Raw genomic sequence first — 21,340 nt, forward strand, 5'->3', positions numbered from 1 at the left:
TATTTTTCCGGCAAATACAATCCAGACCATTTATCCCTTTTGCCCGACCGGCCAGCACGCAAGTGTTTTCAGTGTTCGAGGACTACAGAAAGTTAAGGGTTTTAGTAAGAAGGAAGAAAACACACACACACACGCACGCACACACACGCACACACACACGCACACATGCACACGCACGCACACGCGCGCGCACATGCACACACGCACGCACATGCACACACACACACGCGCGCGCGCGCGCACACACACGTTTCTATCCTGAGAGCCCCAGGAGAGAAAAGATTGTAATCTACCTCTAGCCTAAGAACACCCCTAGTACTTGGCAATTTAGTCACGTGGAGCCAAACTGACCCTTTATCTCTCAGTTATCCTCCTTTGAAGATTGGACCCACACTGGTTTATTTCTGATCTTTTCATGATCTATGGACTTTTATAACATTTAAAATAGTAACCTGTGGTTTGGGGAGGCCATTAGCCAATTCTGTTCCCTTACCATCATCTACCCGCTGAGCCATTGTGCTCTAGTTTTTAAGTGTCCTCTGACCTGGTTTGCTATCAGTAGCTATTTGGACAAGACTTTCCATTGTGCCCCAGCTGTTCAAGCATTAAACATCTATTCTTGGTCAAATGGAGGGAGAAAAAGCAAAGTCCGTATCTTTCCTTTTGTGGTTCCTTGATATTCATTCACTCTGACCAACACATGTACTTAATAATAGCTACTTTTTATTAGTTCCTTCATATATGCCCATGTTATGGACGGAATTGTACACCTCCCACCCCAGATTTACATGTTAAATTCCTGACTTCCAGGATACCTCAGAATGTGACTCTATTTAAAGATACAGCCTTTAAAAAGGCAATTAGGGTCAAACGAGTTCATTTGGGTGGGCCCAAATCCAGTGTGATGGGTGTCCTCATAAGAAGAGAGAGAACTCCATGCGTTTCCTGCTCCCATACTCCTTCCTCCATCTTTCCATGCTGCCATAATGGAATGCATGAATGCCCTGGCTGATGCTCTCAAGAACACAACACTGGGAAAAAGGCAAACGCCAGGTTCTTACCAGGCTGTGCTCCAGAGTCATCATCTGCTTTCTAACTGTGATGATGAAGCATGATTACACTGGCAAGTTGGAAATTGCTGATGATCACAGAGCTGGGAAACTGTTGTGAACCTCACAAGGCAGGTTAAACAAGTGCCGAGTGATCAGGCCCAGATTTGATGTGCAACTCAAAGATCTAGAAAAGTGGCAGAATCATCTGCTACCACCCAGCCACTTTGGTTTCACTGCACTGACAGTCTAAGCTGGCATCATGGACCACAAAGAAGTAAGACAAAAACACACGAAGGGAAGATCCTGGGATTCTTTTTCTAAGGATGTGATACATACTTACAAATAAAATGCTTCAGTGGAAAAAAAAGAAAAAGAAAAGGGAGCGACATGAGGAGTGCACACACACAGGGAAAACACTGAGTACACAGCAAGAAGGCAGCCGTCTACAAGGCAAAGAGCGAGGCCCCAGGAGAAGCCAGATCTGCTGACAGCTTGATCCTAGACTTCCAGCCCCAGACCTGTGAGAAATAAATTTCTCTTGTTTAAGCCACGCAGTCTGTGGTATTTTGTGACGGTAGCCGTAGCAGACTGATAAAGGCAGGCAATGTAATAACTGCTTTTTGTGAAGTAGTTACTAGATGAAGCGTGTACCGTTTAGACAGGGACTCCCAATAGAAGTTTCGCAGGAACTCTGTTCGTAGTATGCTCAGGCTTGGCCCTGAAAGTAGGTAAGTAGAATACTCTGGCTTATAAATGGATGAGGTAGGGAGAGAAATTGAATGGATGCAAGAATTCCCTGACATTTACCCATCTTTATCCAGATTGTATCTACCTGTTTACTCCTTGTTCATTAAAGGAGAATGGTAATACCCTAATTTGCACCAGGGTAATACCCTAATTTACAAGGGTTTATTTATTTATTAAACTGATAACTCCTTTCTAATTATTCACTAATAATTTCTAATTTTTCCCTCCATTTTGTTCTTTTTTACCCATCTCCAGAGAATGGCTGGGTGAATGTATCTGCACATAACATTTTCCTTTCTGTATATTTCTGGCTGCAACTGTAGGTCTCAAAGGTTATCAAAAGTTCAGAAACAGATATAAGTATATGTAAAAAAAATTATATATATAATAAAATATTTGTAAAAGTCAGTGGTGGTAAAGATAAATTAATTAACTAATAGTATTAGGAAATCACTAAAAAATAATAGTTACCTCATAGAATATACTAAAAATTAATTTCAGATTGGATGAAATATTTGATTGTTAAAAATAAAAGAGGGCTGCCGAAGGTGTAATGACTAAAGGAAGTACTTACATATAAAGAAAGATCAAAATAGGAAATAATGATAGATTGACTATATGAAAGCAGTGTGGTGGGTCATGGCAAAGCGACCGGAACCACAGGCAATCTAGTTCTCAACATCAGTGGACTCAGGAGAATTTAGTAATTAAATCTGTTCTTTCCAGGTGTAGTTGGGGCCAGCAATAAGGAAGATAATCTGGTCTCAGGAAACATTTTGCATCATCTGGTAAAGACTTCCGTCTCATCAGATTACAGACTACATGTGAAGCCTTGAGGATAGCTCCAAGGAGCTGCGTGAGCGCAAGGCAGTGTCCTCACAGCGAGTTAGGAAGAGGCTTGCACTGGCACTGCCAGCCCCTCTGTGCATCAGGGAAGGCCTGAGCATAATTGAGCAATCATTGCTGTCTCCTCCAGGGAGAGGAGCCATCCTCCACGCAGACGGCTGAATATCTTCATGAGCAATGAAGCTGAACCTCCCAACAAATCCTCATATTTTAATACAAAGAAAAAGATGATTGTCAATATTCATACAGCATTTTAAACCTTATATAGCATTTTTGCACATTCTCGTACTCTTTCAGAAATAGTATGGGTTGTGATAGACTTGGGTTAGACTTCCGGTTAACCTGCTGGTTATGTGGTCCTCGGTGAGTTACTTAACCTCTCAGAACCTGTTTACTCCTCTGTAAAATGGTGATGGTGATGGTGCTAGGGTCAAAATGATACCACCTTATAGGATAAGGATTGGATGGGAGAAATACCTAGCTTGTTTGACACGTAAGAGGCGCTTCATTTCCTTTCCTTCTATAAAGGTGGTTATTTGCATCAGAAGACCTCAGATTTCCACAATAGTTACATGTTTATAGGTGATGTGTTCTTTTCAAATATGTCCCATGTTACATGGTGATTTATTTTTTAAGCGATAGAGTCCCACTCTGTCACCCAGGCTGGAGTGCAGTGGCGTGATCCTAGCTCACTGGAGCCTTAAACTCCTCGGTTTAAGCTATCCTCCCGCCTTAGCCTCCTGAGTAGCTGGGACTACAGGTGCATGCCACCACACACACACACACACACACACACACACACACACACACACAAATTGTAAGGACAGGGTCTTGCTGTGTTGCCCAGGCTGGTCTTGAACTCTTGGCCTCATGTGATCCTCCTGCCTTGGCATCCCAAAGCACTGGGATTATAGGCATAAGACACCACACCTGGCCTCACAGTGATTCTTAACTCAGCAATGGGTCATAGAGGTGTTAATATTTGTATTGCTAAAAAGCACCCCTGAGCCCCCTGACTGAGAATTATCAGTCTATAGTATGATACCCCAAGGATCTCTCACTAGTTTGATATTTTTGTGATATCTTATCCTTCACTCTTAGTAGCTTTATTTCAATAAAGTAAGGCTTTGCTTATATGGGAGGGCAGTGCATTAAGCTAATGAAAATTGTAGTTGATAAATTACCTTTTCACATATAGCTTGATGCCAGGGAGCATTTTTGTTGCGGAGGGTGCTGACGGGAGTTTTGATGGAAATAATAGTGGAAAGATGGAGAGAGTACACAAGACCTAGAGGAGGGCTGATTGAACCACAGGGAAAACCAGAGAAAAGGGAAGGTGAGAGGAATTGAAGACAATTATCATTTTTCTTATAGAGCCTCATTTAGCAGGCTGAGACTTGGCTGTTTCCAGGAGCACCTGCTGCCTCTCACTAGGCTGCCATCTTTATACTATCACACTGTCTCCTGTCAGTCTCAACTAACCTAGGTGTAAGACCTGGACCCACCACTTGGGTTATACGTGGCTGCCTGATCCACTTCATTAAAGTCATATTAAGTACTATAAGGTTCTTGGATTTAATCTGTCAAAACCTAAATAATTCTCCCTATAATGATACATGAATTGTTACAAATGAAGTTTGGTAACTGCATCTATAGAAAACTAGAGAGAAAGGAAGTGGTCCCAGTCTACCATGAGGAAGCAAACTCTGGTAGGAGCTACCAAAAATCTAGCTCCTAGGCTAGATTAACTGAGCACAGCTTTTGGTTTGTTCTAAGGAAGGGATATAAGACCAAAGTGTCATAAAGTTCTTAAGTAATTTTTTTTTTTTTTGAGACGGAGTTTGGCTCTTGTTACCCAGGCTGGAGTGCAATGGCGCAATCTCGGCTCACCGCAGCCTCCGCCTCCTGGGTTCATGCAATTCTCCTGCCTCAGCCTCCCGAGTAGCTGGGATTACAGGCACCTGCCACCATGCCCAGCTAATTTTTTGTATTTTTAATAGAGACAGGGTTTCACCATGTTGACCAGGATGGTCTCGATCTCTTGACCTCGTGATCCACCTACCTCAGCCTCCCAAAGTGCTGGGATTACAGGCGTGAGCCACCGCGCCCAGCCTTAGAGTAATTTTTAGAGTGTGGGGTAAGGGATCTTTCCACTGAAACTACTGAGCATACTTCTTAGGCCAGGCAATCAGATTTGAACTGAAGAGTAAGATAAAGCTGACACTCAAAGCTGTGACTCTGAGAAGAATCAGGCACTGGCATCAAAGGAGCCCATCTTCCGGTGGACAGGGGCTCCTGCAGTGCCGACTGCAGGACTGCTGCTCCGAGGCTGCAGATGAATGGAACTGGCCCAGCAGACATCGTGGGTAAGCAAGCCTTCCGGGGAACATCTACTCGATCCTCTTCCACAGAGCAAACTTCCAAGGGCTGCGTGGGTCCTCATCCTTATTTTGTTATCATCATCAAGGGAGTCCAAGTGCACAGCAATGAAAGAAAAAAATCGTGTGATTTTATGCTAAAATGCATGTCTAGACTAAAGAAAAGAGTAACATCACAGTGCGTTGGACCATGAAGTGAGAGCTTCATGAGGAAAGAAGAATTTTGGAGGAAACTTGATGATGGGTAAAATTTAAAGAAAGATGGGAGACAGCAAATGTATCCATACTTCTGAAATGTTTTAGCTTTCGGCACTGAGGTTTGAGCATCCCCAGAGGTCCGTGGTCTACCTCATCAGCTGGTCCTTGCAGTCGGGCCGATGTGATAACATCTGTTGTTTAAGGTATCTACTGTGTGTCAGGGACAAGGCATCTGTTTCTGTGACTGTGTTTCTTTTCTCTGATGACTCCCATATTGAAACTGCTGGGAAGGATTCCATGAGAGATGAAATAAGCCAAGGTTCGAAGGAGCAAACAGTTCAAGCACATAGCGATATAGTCAGAATCAGAGCAGCCGATGGGGACTTCACCAGCGGGAAGCAGACTGGGAATTCCAAGTTTCATCAACAGAACCAAAGCACATGACATATGCCACATGGCAGAAGCCGTGTTATGTTATAATGACCCCTGCACGCTCCGCTCCCCCAGTTAACAATGCACAGATTGAGGTCATTGTGCACGTCCAACCTGGAGACAGCCTTTAGCCCGTACTTTACCTGCAAGTTGGACTCGGCTGCTCCCTCCAATGTGTCAACACTTCTGAAATGTTTTCACCTGTGGCACCTCGGTTTCAACATCCCCAGATGTCTGTGTTGTGCCTCAAAATCTGGTCCTTGCAGTTGGGCTGATATGACACGTCTGTTGTCTAATGTATCTACTGCGTGCTCACGGACAAAGCCAAATAATTAACCTGGGCCGGGATCGTTTACGGTTTCAGAGTTTGCTTCCTCAGTTTGGTTCAGCGCTGATCTCCTCTTGCAGAAGGCCTATACTGGGACCAGACTGGGAATGCACAGGGCAAAGCTGGACTAAAAATCTCCTGGAAATTTGCCATTTGGCAATTAAATCTTCTGTAGATTACATCTCTCTACCAATTACCAGTGTGACTTTGAGAACGTTATAAAATCTGAGCATAGCCAGTTACATTTGTTTCACCCTGAGCCTCTGGGTCTTTATTTGAAAAATTAAAGGACTAGAAAAGACGACTTTGAGTTTCTTACAGGTCTAACATTTGAGAATGTAACGATTTCTCAGTAGTGGAAGTCAGATTTCTTGACCCTAGAGTAATTAGTTTGTCCACCTATATATATCCTACATTTATCTGCCTGAAGCCCATTGCCATGACTATTTCCTGAGATGGAAACGTGCCAGGTTGTATAAGCCCAGTGGAATTTCACAAAGAAACTAGACCCAGCCACCTAGCCATGCTCACAGTCTTATAATTCCTCCCGTTCATTCACCCATTCACTCAACAAACATTGATTGAAGGCCTGCTATGTGCTAGGTACGAATCTTTAGAACTGTTCCGTCTTTTTAGTCCGTCTTCCCTTTCACTCCCTTTCTTCCACAAACCAGGCAGACAACAGTGTAGGAAATGTGTATTTAATCATTCACTTGAACCATCAGAACTCTACACTCAGTTTTCTACAACAAAATGGAATACAGTCACGGTGGCTCCAAGGACCAGGAAGGCAGTCGTTAACACATGAAAAGTGTGGGAAGGGGGCTGGAAACGAACCATTATTTCCACCAGAGCTTCATTCCCCAAGGCCTCAGTTCAAAAAGTCATTGTCCCTGCTTTCAAAAGTCTCTGTGTACTTCGTGGAAGATCTGTTGCCTTCATTTGAGTCGTGGCCAGGCAGGGTCTGGAGATCTAAATTCAGAGTAAGAAAATCTGAGCTAGAACACAGGCAGCTCTCTTACAGAACTTGGCCGGGAGGGCAGGATGAAGGGAAAGGAACTCAGAAGCTCAACAAGCTGAAGATAATCCCATCAGGCATTTCCCACAGGCCTTGACAACCCTGTTCTCTGAGAGATGTTACCAGGGTGCGCGATAGAGTTCACAGAGGCTGCCAAAGAGACAGATGCGTCTCTCCCAATGACTAATGTGAGGAAGCAGACAGATTTGTCTGCTCCCCTCTTTCTAGGCCTTTTCTACTCTGAACCAGGGTTTCTTAGCCTTGACAGAGTTGACCCTTGGGACTGGGTAATGGTAACCGGGAGACGCCCTGTACGTGGCAGGAGGTTGGGCAGCATCTCTAGCCTCTATCCACCGGATGCTGGTATCACCGTCTCCTCCTTCACTCCCTCACTGTAGCAACTGAAACTGTCTTCAGACATTCCCCTGAGGATGGGGAGCGAAATCACCCCAGTTGAGTCCCACTGCTCTAGATGCTATTGAAAACAGAGGTCTTAGCTATCCACACAGGATGGAAAGGAGAAGCCTTAGAGCTTGTGGTGACGTAATGCCACGGAGTCAAGGGGAAAGGTCCTTCCCTGGACCATTCACGGATGAATATCACCTGAGAAATAAACCTGCATTTGTTCATTTAAAAAGAAGCTGCTCACTTTATTTGTAAAATCGGTGGCACCGACTGTTTGGGCTAAAATTACGATAATTTTTCTTATCTGTGGCATTTGTCCGTTGGGAAGAGAAGCTGGGGCACCTTTGGAAGCACCATAGAAAGTGAATCATTTGACCTATTACTAAAATGCAGCTGCCCTGGAGTTGCAAAGTGGCAGTCAGTGAGCAGCGGCTTAGAGTATACACTGCAACTTAATTTGTGGAATCTAAGATGTGGCTACCTTGGCATAGAGGCTTTCCAGGAGCTTCCTCAGAGCAACGTGATAGCACATATAATTAAATATCCAGAGACAAAGGACATCACTATCCTATCCTCTCGCCCCCCTGATAGGTAGGGGAGGCCCCTGAGATCCAGGGATGCACTTGCCTCCACGTGCATTTTACTTATCACTCTTAACACACTTGTCTAGTTCAGATGAAGTATTTTCCCAACTTCTAACATGCCTTTGAAGATAGATGTATCTTGTTCCTATTGGAGACTCCGCTCTTGGCTTCGTTTTGTTTCTTGTTTGTTCACGCCAGACTTCTAGATATGAATTCATATCCTCCCAGAAACATAAACCTAGGTCATATCTGGTGGCAAAATCATTCTGTAGATCCCTGGGATTGTGGGAATAACAGCAATGAGATAATATGAGAGCCATTCACAAAACACTTATTGAGAACTGAGAGCTTCCCTGCCACTTGGATCTCTTATTTAGAGAGGGGCTTCCTTTTTGGTATTTTGATGTTGTTCTGCTGAGGCCACAGGGTCCCATGGGTTGCTGGGGAAAAGAAGAAGGCTTGAATCTCTCCTGAAGGAGGTATCATCCCAGTGGCACCCTCAAGGAAGAGAAGAGATGGGTCCGCAGGGTAAATGAGAACTGAGAGGAGTCCGGGCCGGCCGGCTTCTGAACAGAGGTGGAAATGTGGCTTCTGTCTCATTCCCAACCAGGGAGTGTGTGTGGTCTCATTATAATGGCCATGACCCATCATAATGTGTGTCTCCAATGATGATACATTCATTTACCTTTGTTTATTTATTTAATATTTTTTGATGAAAGGTCTCACTCTGTTGCTCAGTCTGGAGTGCAATGGTGTAAACATGGCTCACTGCAGCCTCGACCTCCTGGGCTCTAGAAATCCTACCACCTCAGACTCCTGAGTAGCTAGGACCACAGGTGCACACCACCATGCCTGGCTTATTTTTAATTTTTTTTGTAGAGGTGAGGGTCTTGCCATATTGCCCAGGCTGGTCTTAAACTCCTGGGCTCAAGCAATCCTCCCATCCTGGCCTCTCAAAGGACTGAGGTTACAAGTGTGAGCTACGGTTCTCAGCCTTATTCATTTCCTTTAAAAATCTACTTGATTTAGGGTTATTCCTCTATGGTGCCCGGGAGAAAGAGGTGGACTGCAGCTAACAGGGTAATTGCAGATAAGCCTACGTGTGCTACATGTGAGCCTCATCCATTAGATGCATGACATGGCTTTATGTTAAGCTGTAAATTATTACTCTAAGGGAATACAAGGTGAAGATGAGTCAGCTATGCTATATAGGTCATATTGTTTAGTCGCAGGTAATTAACAACTCATTTGCAGTGTTGCGGGGAATCAAGGAAAGAAAAAAGTGATTTTTCCTGCACTAGTGAGATCCCCAAGGGACAGTTTCCTTAGGGAACTCTCTGCTGGAAAATGTGGAGGACTGGAAATGAAGACTGGTGGGTTTTCTTACAAAGAATCTCCTTTGTGCACCGCACTATAGAGAAAGCTCAGAGAACAAGAGAGAGAAAGAAAAGGAGCAGATAACAGATCTTTACCTGCCTCTGAGGACTTAGCAATGTAGGCAGAAAACACATGTGCCCTAGAGAGTGTCAGATATCAATCATACATGCATGCCAAGAGGATGTAAAGTACAAAGACCCTCGGGAAGGTGGGCTGTGAGCTAGGAAGCACTTTCCTAAAATGGAGAAAGGAAGTAGTGGGTATAAATTGCCATAGAGCAGAGGAGATTTCCAGGAAAAGACAGTGAGAGAGGGAGCAAGACCAGAGAGTAACAGTAGGTAGCAGGTAGTGGCAGGCAGTAGCAATGGTCCGTAGTAGTGGGTAGCTATGTGTGTGTGACTTTCGCTTTCACATAGTAATGTCCAGAGAGTCACTGTAGGCTCTGGAGCAAAGGAATGCTCTGAAGAAATCATTTCAGAATACTTCCATTCTGACACCGTGTTTCCTATCAGCTAAAATAGGGAAAGGAAGGACCAGGTACCGTGTTTCAAAACCAGTCTGGGTGTGAGATGATGAAGGCTGGATTAGGGTCAATCTGAGAGGCGACATGGGGAAATGCGATAGGCGGGGGTTGACAACAAACTGACGTGAGGGACAGGGGAGACAGCGGCAGCTCTGAGGCTGTAAGCTTGGAGGCTTGGTGGGGGTGCCGCTGAGTAATATGGGAGTGTCAACTGGAACTTCGTGACCTCAGCTTTATACGCATTTCATATGCAGAAGAATATTCAGAAGGAAAGATCCTAACAGGAATTGGAGCCAGGACTGAAGTGAGAAGGAAGTCTCAGCAGGAGGCCTAGTTGGTGAGTCATCTGCCAGCTCTTCTGTCCACAGGGGCCTTCTGGAGCGGCAGGGAGGGGTCACTTATGTGAACCATGATATGCATGTCATTATTATAGTCAGGGCTAAATATCTCTCTTCAGTAAGTTATTCTGCCTTCATGGATGACTGAGTAACTTAAAAAGTATCTGAATTTACACAAATACTTGAATTGTATGGAGTTATTCTTCCTGTGGGTCTGTGGATGAGGTCTATGCTGTTTGCTGACCTAAGAAATGATTACCTTTCTCAGTACTAGTGGAAATAATGTCACAGCCCTGGAGTCGTTGAATGTTTCTTTCTATGGCTGGTGCTGAAGGCTACCCAACTCTCGTTAGGAGCACAAGTACCTATAGAATCAGTCTCACCTGCTGTAACAATGACTTTGCGTGCTTTTTTGTGGCCGAGGTGCATTATTTTAGCATCAGGTAAGGGGCTAGAGGCAGAAGTGCCCAGCTGATGGCAAAGAAAGAAGAGACGCACAGAGAAGCCTTCGAGTTCAGCAGCTGTAGGTGACTCCGCCTTTTGATCTCAGATTCTGTGAAGGGAGAGAAAAAGTTGAGGGTCATATAAGAGAAGCTGGATGTCTTCTTCACGTGACTGGCTAGCAAAGAAAAGTACCTGAAAAACAGAACAAGTTGTTCCTAATGCAGGCAATTTTTTTTACCTCTTTGCCTACCTTTCCATAACTGGCTTTAAAGTGTACAGCTTTCCCTTTCTTCAAAGAAAATTCCATTCTGGCCAGCCATGGTGGCTCACGCCTATAATCCCAGCACTTTGGGAGGCCGAGACGGTGGATCAAGAGGTCAGGAGTTCAAGACCATCCTGACCAATATGGTGAAACCCCATCTCTACTAAAAATACAAAGGTTAGCTGAGCCCAGTGGCATGTGCCTATAGTCCCAACTACTCAAGGGGCTGAAGCACAGGAATCGTTTGAACCCAGGAGGCGGAGGTTGGAGTGAGCCGATATTGAATCACTGTACTCCAGTCTGGGCAACAGAGGAGACTCTGTTTCACCCCTCCAAAAAGAATCCATTCTGTGGTCCACTCCAGCGAGCACTCAGCCAAACAGAAACTATACCAATAGATTGTTACTGGTTCCCAAATAAAGAATGGGCTAAACGAACAGTCACGGCCAGTTCCTGGCTTGAAACACATTTGTCCTCTAGGCAGTGATCTTTTTTTTTTTTAATTGCATTTTAGGTTTTGGGGTACATGTGCAGAACACGCAAGATAGTTGCATAGGTACACACGTGGCAGTGTGTTTTGCTGTCTTCCTCCCCTTCACCCACATTTGGCATTTCTCCCCAGGCTATCCCTCCCCAGCTCCCCCCCCAGGCAGTGATCTTTACAGCATCCATGTCATTACATTCGCTTTCGTCACACCAACATACAGTGTCCGGGAAGTATCATTCTCATTCTGAAGCAGAGAAAGGTAGATGTAAAGAAATAAAATAATACTTCTTTTGCTCGATTTCCTCCCTAGATAATCCCGTCTCTTTTATTTCATTTCAGGTCACTTAACCAGCCGTGTGACTTTAGGCAAGTCACTCAATATATGTGCTCTAGTTTCTTCATCTATAAATAGGGCTAAAATACCAATAACCTACTTCATGTGGCTCTTATGAGGATTAATGAGTTAATGCACACAAAGCTCTTAGAACAGTGTCTGGTCCGTAATAAGCACTCGATAAGTATTGGCTGTAAAAACAGCAATAAAACCAACATCACTCGGGCCTAAGACGCGTCACTTTCGTGCTGGTAATTGCTGAGTCTACCTCCTTAGCTTGAACTCTGTCCTGAGTCAGTCACACATCTAGATTTCCAGTTGCTGCTAGATATGTCATTTGAAAACATAATCATTCAGTAAATATTTCTGAGTACGTACTATTGGGGTTCAAAGGAGTCCAATAAATAACGGTTCCTTCCCCAGCTTAGTTCTGAACCAATTAAAGAGAAGGAAAAAAATATAAGGCAACTGGAAGATCAAAATATCACCTTCAGTGCTGAAAATCTGTTAATAGAGAATGAGGCTTTGTAGGCAGGCAAGAGGGGTACAGCCTAGACTTTTTACCATCAGACAGAACCAGATTGGCGCGAGTCTCCTGCAGAAGCAGATTCTACCCCTGAACAATGATGGCGTGGAGGAGCAGAGCAGAATGTCCATAAGCTTCCTGAGACAGAGCAAAAACGAAGAGAAAAGGAGCTCCTTATGTCCAGCTGCTCCTCTTATACTCATCAATCAGACAGATTGATTCCTCATTCTCTGGGAAGAGTGAAAGAGGGAGGAAGAGAGAGGCTAACATGATCACACCGGTGGGGATCCCTTGCCATGAAAGGAAACGTATGGAGTAAGGGTGCAGCATCCTCCCAGAACCTATCACAGGCTGGGTATTGCGCTAAGCACTGGGCATCTCTACCTGCATACACCATGGGCATTTTCAGCTCGACACCTCTAAAGCCCTCACCTACTCCCCACACGTGTTGTGGTTTTTCTGTTTGTTTTTTCTCGGTAGCATCACCAACCTTCTGAGTATTCTGGGTAGAAATACCAGACCCATTTCGACCTGTGACTTCTCTTGACTTTCACGTTTGCATCACCGAGGCCTGGACGTTATTTTGTTTCAGCAACTTGTGATTCTTCTCCCTTTTCTTTCCCATTGCCTCTGCCCCGGTTAATACTCTCATAATTTCTCCCCCAGGCTGTTACTGTGAGCTCCTGACTTCACGTCTTCCCATTTTATCCAAGCCATTTTTTTCTTCTTCAAAACCCAGCCTGAACTCTGCCTTATCTATGAATCCACTTCAGTCATAATTAACAACTCTTTCCCATAGGTACTAAATCTACACTGTGATTAACTTCTCTTTTGATACTTAACGCTATTCATTTCAGCATCTCAGGGGGCTTAAGAAAGTGCTCTGAACATACTTGGCACACAATAGATACTTGTTAAACGAATGGCTTAATTAGCAGTATAGTCACAGAACGCAGGATGTAAATCCCACAGCCCTGCTGAATTGTTGAAATGGAGCGCCTACTTCATGTATAGCAATAAGAAATTCTGCTCCTTTTAACATTTTGAGCTATCAGAAGTTGTATTTCGTCCTAGACTGAAACTTCAAACACTTATTTTTATGTATCCAACAAACATGTAAAGAAGAAAGATGTGTTGATTGAATAAAAGATGTGCTCCAGGTCTATGTGCTGTTCAGTTATGGCCCTCACTACCAGAAGGCCTCATTTACACAGGAGCTTTTTACTGAGATCTGGACTGAGATGCTGCGGTCAGCACCCACTGTTTTAAATGGCCAGTACTTCAGTCCCTCCTCCTTTCTGGGAAGGCCTTTCATCAGATACTGCCTCATTGGCCTAGATATGGGCAGCGGACCCAAGTTGAGTCAAAGGCATTCTTAGGAATGTAGAATGAGACTGATAGATGGAGGTTCAGACTCATCATTCTCTTGAGTAAAAGAGATTTTAAAATACAGGAATGCTTGGTGACCATATGTTGCCATGTGGACTAAAACAAGAGAGAGCAAAGAGAGAATTAAGTAGAAATGAGAGACAATCCCAATAGGCTTTAAGTTCCTGCTTCCAGCTGTTCCTGAAGTCAACTGCTCTTCCTGTCTGTGGTTCCACAACATTCTTCATACATTTTCGTTTGCCTCAGTTTACTTACACTGGTTTTCTGTTACAGGCAACTAAGAGTCCTAAACAGGAGGTGTCCCCAGTTTGTTCCTCAAGATGGTGCAAAGCTCTCGCTCGCATATACGTACTTTTAAAATTAGATATCTTTAAAAATTGCAGTAAAAAACACAACAAAATTTCCCATATTAACCATTTTAAGTGTAGAATTCAGTGCTGTTAAGTATATCCACATTGTCATAAAACAGATTAGAACTTTTTCATTTTGCAAATCTGAAGCTCTATATTCATTGAACAAAAACCTCTTTCTCCTTCAGCTCCTCTACCCTGGCACCTGCTAAGCAGCATTCCACTTTCTGTTTCTGTGCATTTGACGACTTTAGCCACCTTGTTTAAATTATATAGTATTTGTCTTTTTGTGACTGGCTTATTTCATGTGCATAATGTCCCAAAAGTTCATTCTTGTTGTAGCATAAAATAGTATTTTCTGGCCGGGCGCGGTGGCTCACACCTGTAATCCCAGCACTTTGGGAGGCCAAGGCAGGTGGATCACAAGGTCAAGAGATCGAGACCATCCTGGTCAACATGGTGAAACCCCGTCTCTACCAAAAATACAAAAAATTAGCTGGGCACGGTGGCGTATGCCTGTAATCGCAGCTACTCAGGAGGCTGAGGCAGGAGAATTGCCTGAACCCAGGAGGGGGAGGTTGCGGTGAGCCGAGATCGCGCCATTGCACTCCACTCTGGGTAACAACAGCAAAACTCCGTCTCAAAAAAAAAAAAAAAATAGTATTTCCTTCCTTTTTGAGCCCGAATAGTATTCTACTGTATGTGTATACCATATTTTATTTATCTAGTCATCTACTGATGGACATTTTGGGTTGATTCTACCTCTTGACTTTTGCAAATAGTGCCACTGTGAATGTGGCTGTGCAAAGATCTCATTGAGACCCTGAATTCTTCTGGAGACATACCCAGAAGCAGGACTGTTAAATCACATGGTAGCCCGGGTTTTTATTGTTTCGATAACACTTTATACTATTTTCTATAGCAGTTGCACCATTTTGCAGTCCCGCCAACAGTGCGTGAGGGTTCCAGTGTTTCCACATCCTCACCACATGTTATTTCTTTTCTCGTTTTATTTTGTTTGGTTTTTGAGTAGCCACCCCAATGGGCAGTAGGTGATATCTCACTGTGCTTTCGGTCTGCATTGCTCCAGTGATTAGTGATGCCGAACATCTTCTCATACGCTTTTTAGCTACTTTTATATCATCTTGGTTGAATGTCTCTTTGAGTGCTTTGCCCATTTTTAAATGAGATTATTTGATTTTTGTTGTTGTTGAGTTGGAAGAGGTCTTCATATATTCTGGATTTAAACCCCTTATTTAGATAAATGATTTATCAATATTTTCTTCCATTCCATAGGTTACTTTTTTATGTGTGTGTGTGTGTATAATTTATTTTTTAAATTGATACATCAGACTTGTAGATAATTTTGGCTTCATATGTATAATTTTAAATTAAAACATCATAAGAATATGATTTACTCAGTTAGATTCCGCAAACATTTATGGGGTACTTATAATGTGTGAGGTATCTTGTGCCCAACGCTAGGCTTGATTCAAACAGCAGCCTCCTGCCATACTCCTTTCAATACAGCTCGAATCCAGTTTAGTCCCAGGAAGGGTGGCCTTAAAAGTCAAAATTCAGTCTATGCATTTCCCTGATACTAGCTCAACCTAAGCTTCTGCATGCACTAGAGCACTGTGGGGAGACTAGGGTGCTGGGTCTTCTCAGCCGGTTCTCAGCTAGGGTGCTGGGAGACCACTTCCAACTAGGGGATTCAGATTAATCCTGAGCCAGTATCACTGGGATCACGAGTCAGTCCCATGAGGGATGAATACAACTAAGCCAGAGTTCAGACATTCAGTCTTCAGATCCACAGCCTTCTCCAAGGCAGGGTGGAACCAAACCTTGGTTTCCAGCCTAAGCTCTGGAGGGCTTGAAGTCCAGCTGAACATGTCAAAGGTGTCAAGTGATTAATTATCACTCCCCACTGCTAGACCACAGTAGTCCTACTGAGTTACACAGAGCCTCGGAACCCTAAACACCGTTCTCCAGACAACCAGTCAGAGAGAAGGCATGCACGATGACCCCTAATTGCTCTCTTTGACCTATATGCCAAACATATTGCTTTGTGTTGGGCTTTCCCTTATGTAATACAATCTCAACTGAAATTGAGTGATCGAAGTCTTAGTGAAGATGACGCTAGAGATTTTTGTGCCTTGGTAGATCTCTATTAATGAAATTGAATTTTAGTTTAGATTTTACTCTTTCCCTAGTAAGTCCATATAGAAGGCATGGAGGAACGCACCTGTCACTTTGATATCCCCTGTTGCTTTGGCAATGTCGTTTTCAATCATACAGGAGTACGTGTTGTTGATCGTAGCATTGTAGAGCACAGACACAACCTTCATGGTCACGTTCTCCGAGTTCAGCTCAAAGCTGGTATTGGAGACTTCTGAGAAGTTGGCTCCCTGGTCCACTTGCGATGCCCAGACCACTGTGGGCTGGGGGAACCATCGGGGAGCCTCACACCGCAAGGTCTCTGAGCTGGCATTATAGTCCACATTCACCTGTGGCATGCTGAAGGCTGCAGGGTCAAAGGTCAAAAGGGCAGATGTCAAGGTCAGACACATAAGACAATATAGCCTTTGAAGTGCTGGGTCTTAAAAATGCAGTCATTTTTAACCATTGAAGCTACTCAGTACTTTCCCAGAGGTCCGTCTGTGTACGGCCCATTGTATTGTAGGTGGGAATAATTACTTGCTCACAGCACTGCTATACACCACAACCCTTTGGGCAACATTGCAAATCCCAAGGACCTAAATTCTAGGTGTGTTACTGTTACAAGAGACAATTTTCTCCAAGTAACAGGAACTTCAGTGGTCATAAAACAGCTTATCCCTTAGGGAAATCAGGCATTTTCCTAGAGATCTGTGAAGTGTCTGGATTTTATGTATTTCTCTCCCTGGAGGATAAAGTTAGGGTGGGGAGGGAGAAGGAGAAAGAAGAAACAAACAGCATTCATCCGTCACCCACAGAAATTCCATCCACAAGCTTTCTCATCACAGAGATTTGGAGTGTGCTTGGGTAAAGACTGTCCAGTTCTGCTATCCAGGGATAGAAATAGACATTGTTTTCCTCCAAGGCAATTCTCCCCACTGGAGAGGGAACTGCATTTTGAAATTAAGACTTAGCTTCCCCCTCTATCCAGGCAGAGAGACACTTGTGGAAAAATGTTAAAGCCTGGGCTTTTTATTGGGCCAAAATGGCGAAATATAGTTTATTAATTTATTTAGTGTCTTCCTTTACCTGGGACTGAGCTGGTGCTGAGTAAGTAGTAAAAGGAAAGCCCTTGCCTAACCCTGAAGGAGTCCATTATCTAGCAGGGGAGACAAGTCTCACATGCTGGGAGCAGGCAGGGAACACACTCTTGGGAGATGATGTGGGAAACTAGGTTTACATGACAATGAACCACCATTCATTGCGGGTACACTGCTCAGTACTGTATTCCAGACCTTACTTCTTCTTTTTTTTTTTTTTTTTTTTTGAGAAGGAGTTTCGCTCTTGTTACCCAGACTGGAGTGCAATGGCACGCTCTCAGCTCACCGCCACCTCCACCTCCTGGGTTCAAGCAATTCTCCTGCCTCAGCCTCCCGAGTAGCTGGGACTACAGGCGCGCACTATCATACCCAGCTAATTTTTGTATTTTTAGTAGAGACGGGGTTTCACCTCGTTGACCAGGATGGTCTCGATCTCTTGACCTCCTGATCCACCCGCCTCGGCCTCCCAAAGTGCTGGGATTACAGGCGTGAGCCGCCGCGCCCGGCCTCTGCCAGACCTTATTTCATCTGATCCTCACAACACTCCTGTGAATATGATAATCCCCATTTTAAGAAATCAAAACTTCTAATTTTGAAATAACTTCGATGTAAAAATGTTGCATAGAAGGTATAGAGTTCTTGCATAGGCCTCACCCGGTTTCCTCTAATGTGAACATTGTAAATAAGCAGGGTGCATTAGTCAAAAATGAAAACTGTCATTGGTATGTTACTATCACCTAAATTCCAGATTTGATTTGTATTTCAACAGTTTCCCCACTAGTGTTCTTTTTCTGTTCCAGGATTCCATTCACAACACCACCATGCTTTTAGTCATCATGTCCTCTGAGGTTCTTCTGGCCTGTCACGTTTTCCCAGTTTTTCTGTATATTCCGTGACCTTGACAGTTTTGTGGAGCACTGGTTAGGTATTTTGCAGGATGGCTCTCTGATGGAATTAGTCTGATGTTTTCCTCATGATTAGACTGAGGTTACAGGTTTGGGAGAGGAAGAGCATGGGAGGTAAAGTGCCCTTCTCATCACATCATGTCAGAAGGTACCCGCTCTTAACATGGCTTATTAATGATGGTAGGCTGGATCACCTGGCTGAAGCAGTGTTTGCTGGATTTCTTTGGAAGCTGGACTTCATTAAGTCCAGTATACCCTGAGTTGGGTGGGGAAGGTTTCAAGTTCCACTTTCGGGAGGGGAAGAGATCTAAATAAATTATTTGGAATCATCTGTAAGGGGAATTGGTTTCATATCCTTCGTTTCTTTAAATAAGTATGAAGTCATGTTAGCAGCATGTTAAAACATGACTTCATACTTATTTAAAGAAATGAAGAATTCAACACTAGGTTATTTATTTTGTTGCTTAAATCGTTCCAGCTTTGCCACTGGAAGCTTTTTCAGTTGGCTTCGGTTTCTCTTTGATGACTCCATTTTTTTTTTTCTTAAAAGAGAGTTTAGTTCTTGTTGCCCAGGCTGCAGTGCAATGGTGCAATCTCTGCTCACCGCAACCTCTGCCTCCCAGGTTCAAGCAATTCTCCTGCCTCAGCCTCCCGAGTAGCTGGGATTTATAGGCATGTGCCAGCCACCACACCTGGCTACTTTTGTATTTTTAGTAGAGACAGGGTTTCTCCATGTTGGTCAGGCTGGTCTCCAACTCCCGACCTCAGGTGATCTGCCTGCCCCGGACTCCCAAAGTGCTGGGATTACAGGCATGATCCACTGTGCCTGGGTGACATGACCCCATTTTATGGTGAAGAAACTGAGGCTTGGAGAGACTGCTTTTCCCAGGTCACTGTACTTACACAGGTCTGATTCTAGACCTGAGCTTTGAATCATTGCACATACATGTTATGAAATGTGCAAAAAAGGCCTGTGCAGACTAGCTTAGGCTGATAGGGCCCGGTTTCTGCCTATCCTTCACGGCTACCTCAAATGCCAGCTTCTCCAGGGGGCTTCCCCATCCCTCCCCTCCTATGCATTTGAATGGTATCTCTCTCTTCCTCTGAATCACTCTTTTTAAATTTATCCTAAACCATGTAATACACTTTACTAAGTATTATCATGTTCAGATTTATTATCTCTGTTCTGACCCTTAACTCTGTGAGATCTATGCTACGAGGCTCTGCAAGGGTAGAGGAAATCTGTTTCATCGTCTTTTTGCTCCTCACAGTATCTGAGTCCCTGGTATATAAATTCAGAAAACATATGTTAAGTTGGGTTGGCAAGAAAGGGTGGATTTCATTGTTGCAGGGGAAGGGGAACTGATGAGTTTATAAACAATATCGTTTTTGTTTTGGTTCGCACCCTTTGAACTTCTAAAATGCGCCCACTGTCATGAGTCTCTGGAGGTGCTGATTTCAGGACGGGGCTTGGGCCTACTTAGCGTGGAAATGTCCCAGGCTAGACTGCTCTTATTAGTTGTACCAGGGGCTACCATAAAAGAGATGACACTTATTTTGTTGAATAGAGAATACACCTGGAAATTCAGAAGCAGCAAGAACCCAGAACAAAAGATTTTTATGGTCTCTCTTCCAGTTGGTGACTTTTGGGGCTTGCTGCGGGTCTCGGCCATAACATGGCAAAAATAGCTGCTAGCAGAATTGTGAGCGCCATTGTCTGATATTGGTCACAACATGATATTTCATCAGCAACTCAGAATCTTTAGCCTCAAATGTCTTTCGGTGCTTTAAAAACTCTCTCTCCAAAAGTAACTCACCTCCAGTTTTATACTCAAGGTTAGCATTCCCCTTGCCTTTAGAAGTGATGATATAACATTTGTAGGTGCCAGCATCTGTGAGTCGCACATTTTTCAGCCGCAGAGAGGCATTGCCGACTATCACTTGATCAGCAAACACTGCTGTCCGGCCTCTGAACGTTTCATCCTGCTCCGACAGCTCATCTTTGCCTTCTTTGAACTCATGGACCAAGCCTATAACACCTTCCTTCAGCCATTGTATGACGATATCAGAAAGTTTGATGTCAGGTTCAAAAGTGCAGCTCAGGATTCCATCCTCGCCAATGTTCCCGGCTGAGGTGAGAGTAGTGACTGTGATGGAGTGTCTCCCTGCAAGTCAGGAAGCAAGGATCAACGCTAAGGGAAGCCTTGGACCTCTGCAACCAACCCTTCCTTGCTGAAAGCCAGACAGAGAATTCTGTGATCAATTAAAAATATAGAAGAGCATGAGAGGCATTAAGAAAAAGAGGACAAGAAGAGAAAGCAGGAAGATAATCATTTTGATGTATATAGCAGATCTGTCATATATAACAGCTTATGTAAGACCAAGTAACCCAAACCTTGAGAATATATTGGACTTGGGGTTTGAAGATGAAAATTCAAGTCTTGACTTTGTCACATAATAGCCATGTAACCTTCAATAAGTCATGTAACCTCTTTGGATCTTAGAAAACTGGAGGTAACAATGTCTTACCTACTGTATTAGTCCATTTTCACACTGCAGATAAAGATATACCTGAGACTGGGAAGAAAAGGAGGTTTAATTGGACTGAGAGTTTTACATGGCTGGGGGCTCAGAATCATGGTGGGAGGTGAAAGGCACTTCTTACATGGTGGCAGCCAGAGAAAAATGAGAAAGATGCAAAAGCAGAAACCCCTGATAAACCCCTCAGATCTCATGAGAATTATTCACTATCATGACAACAGTATGGGGAAAACTGCCCCGGTGATTCAAATAATCTCCCACTGGGTCCCTCCCACAACACACAGGAATTATGAGAGTACAATTCAAGATGAGATTTAGGTGGGGACACAGAGCCAAACCATATTATTCTGCCCCTGGCCCCTCCAAATCTCATGCTCTCACGTTTCAAAACCAATCATCTCTTCCCAACAGTCCCCCAGAGTTTTAACTCACTTCAGCATTATTCCAAAAGTCCATAGTCCAAAGTCTCATCTGAGGCAAGCAAGGCCTCCCACCTATGAGCCTGTAAAATCAAAAGCAGCTAGCTACTTCCTAGCAACAATGGGGGCATAGGCACTGGGTAAATATAGCTGTTCCAAATGGGAGAGACTGGCCAAAACAGAGTAGTTACAGGGCCTGT

The 21,340-nt window shown here is 43.9% G+C and overlaps 1 protein-coding gene across 5 annotated transcripts in view; it reads right to left on the bottom strand.

Annotated features, from left to right (window-relative positions):
• Positions 1-6,668: 6,668 nt before the first annotated feature.
• VTCN1 (V-set domain containing T cell activation inhibitor 1) overlaps positions 6,669-21,340 on the bottom strand; it is a 60,719-nt gene continuing 46,047 nt past the window's right edge. The window contains exons 3-6 of one of the 5 annotated variants that reach the window (XM_009001968.4): positions 19,998-20,345; positions 16,264-16,542; positions 10,610-10,779; positions 6,669-6,953 (exon numbers count right to left, since the gene is read on the bottom strand). In XM_009001968.4, coding sequence (XP_009000216.1) covers positions 10,655-10,779; positions 16,264-16,542; positions 19,998-20,345 — 752 coding nt within the window. In that variant the 3' untranslated portion in view covers positions 6,669-6,953; positions 10,610-10,654. Of the gene's footprint in view, positions 10,780-16,263; positions 16,543-19,997; positions 20,346-21,340 lie in introns of all 5 variants that reach the window. The other 4 variants (XM_002751289.5, XM_035252591.3, XM_078332857.1 and 1 more) reach the window with 4 other exon arrangements.

This window comes from Callithrix jacchus, chromosome 7 (assembly GCF_049354715.1).
Source record: "Callithrix jacchus isolate 240 chromosome 7, calJac240_pri, whole genome shotgun sequence".
NCBI classification, from domain to species: Eukaryota; Metazoa; Chordata; class Mammalia; order Primates; family Cebidae; genus Callithrix; species Callithrix jacchus.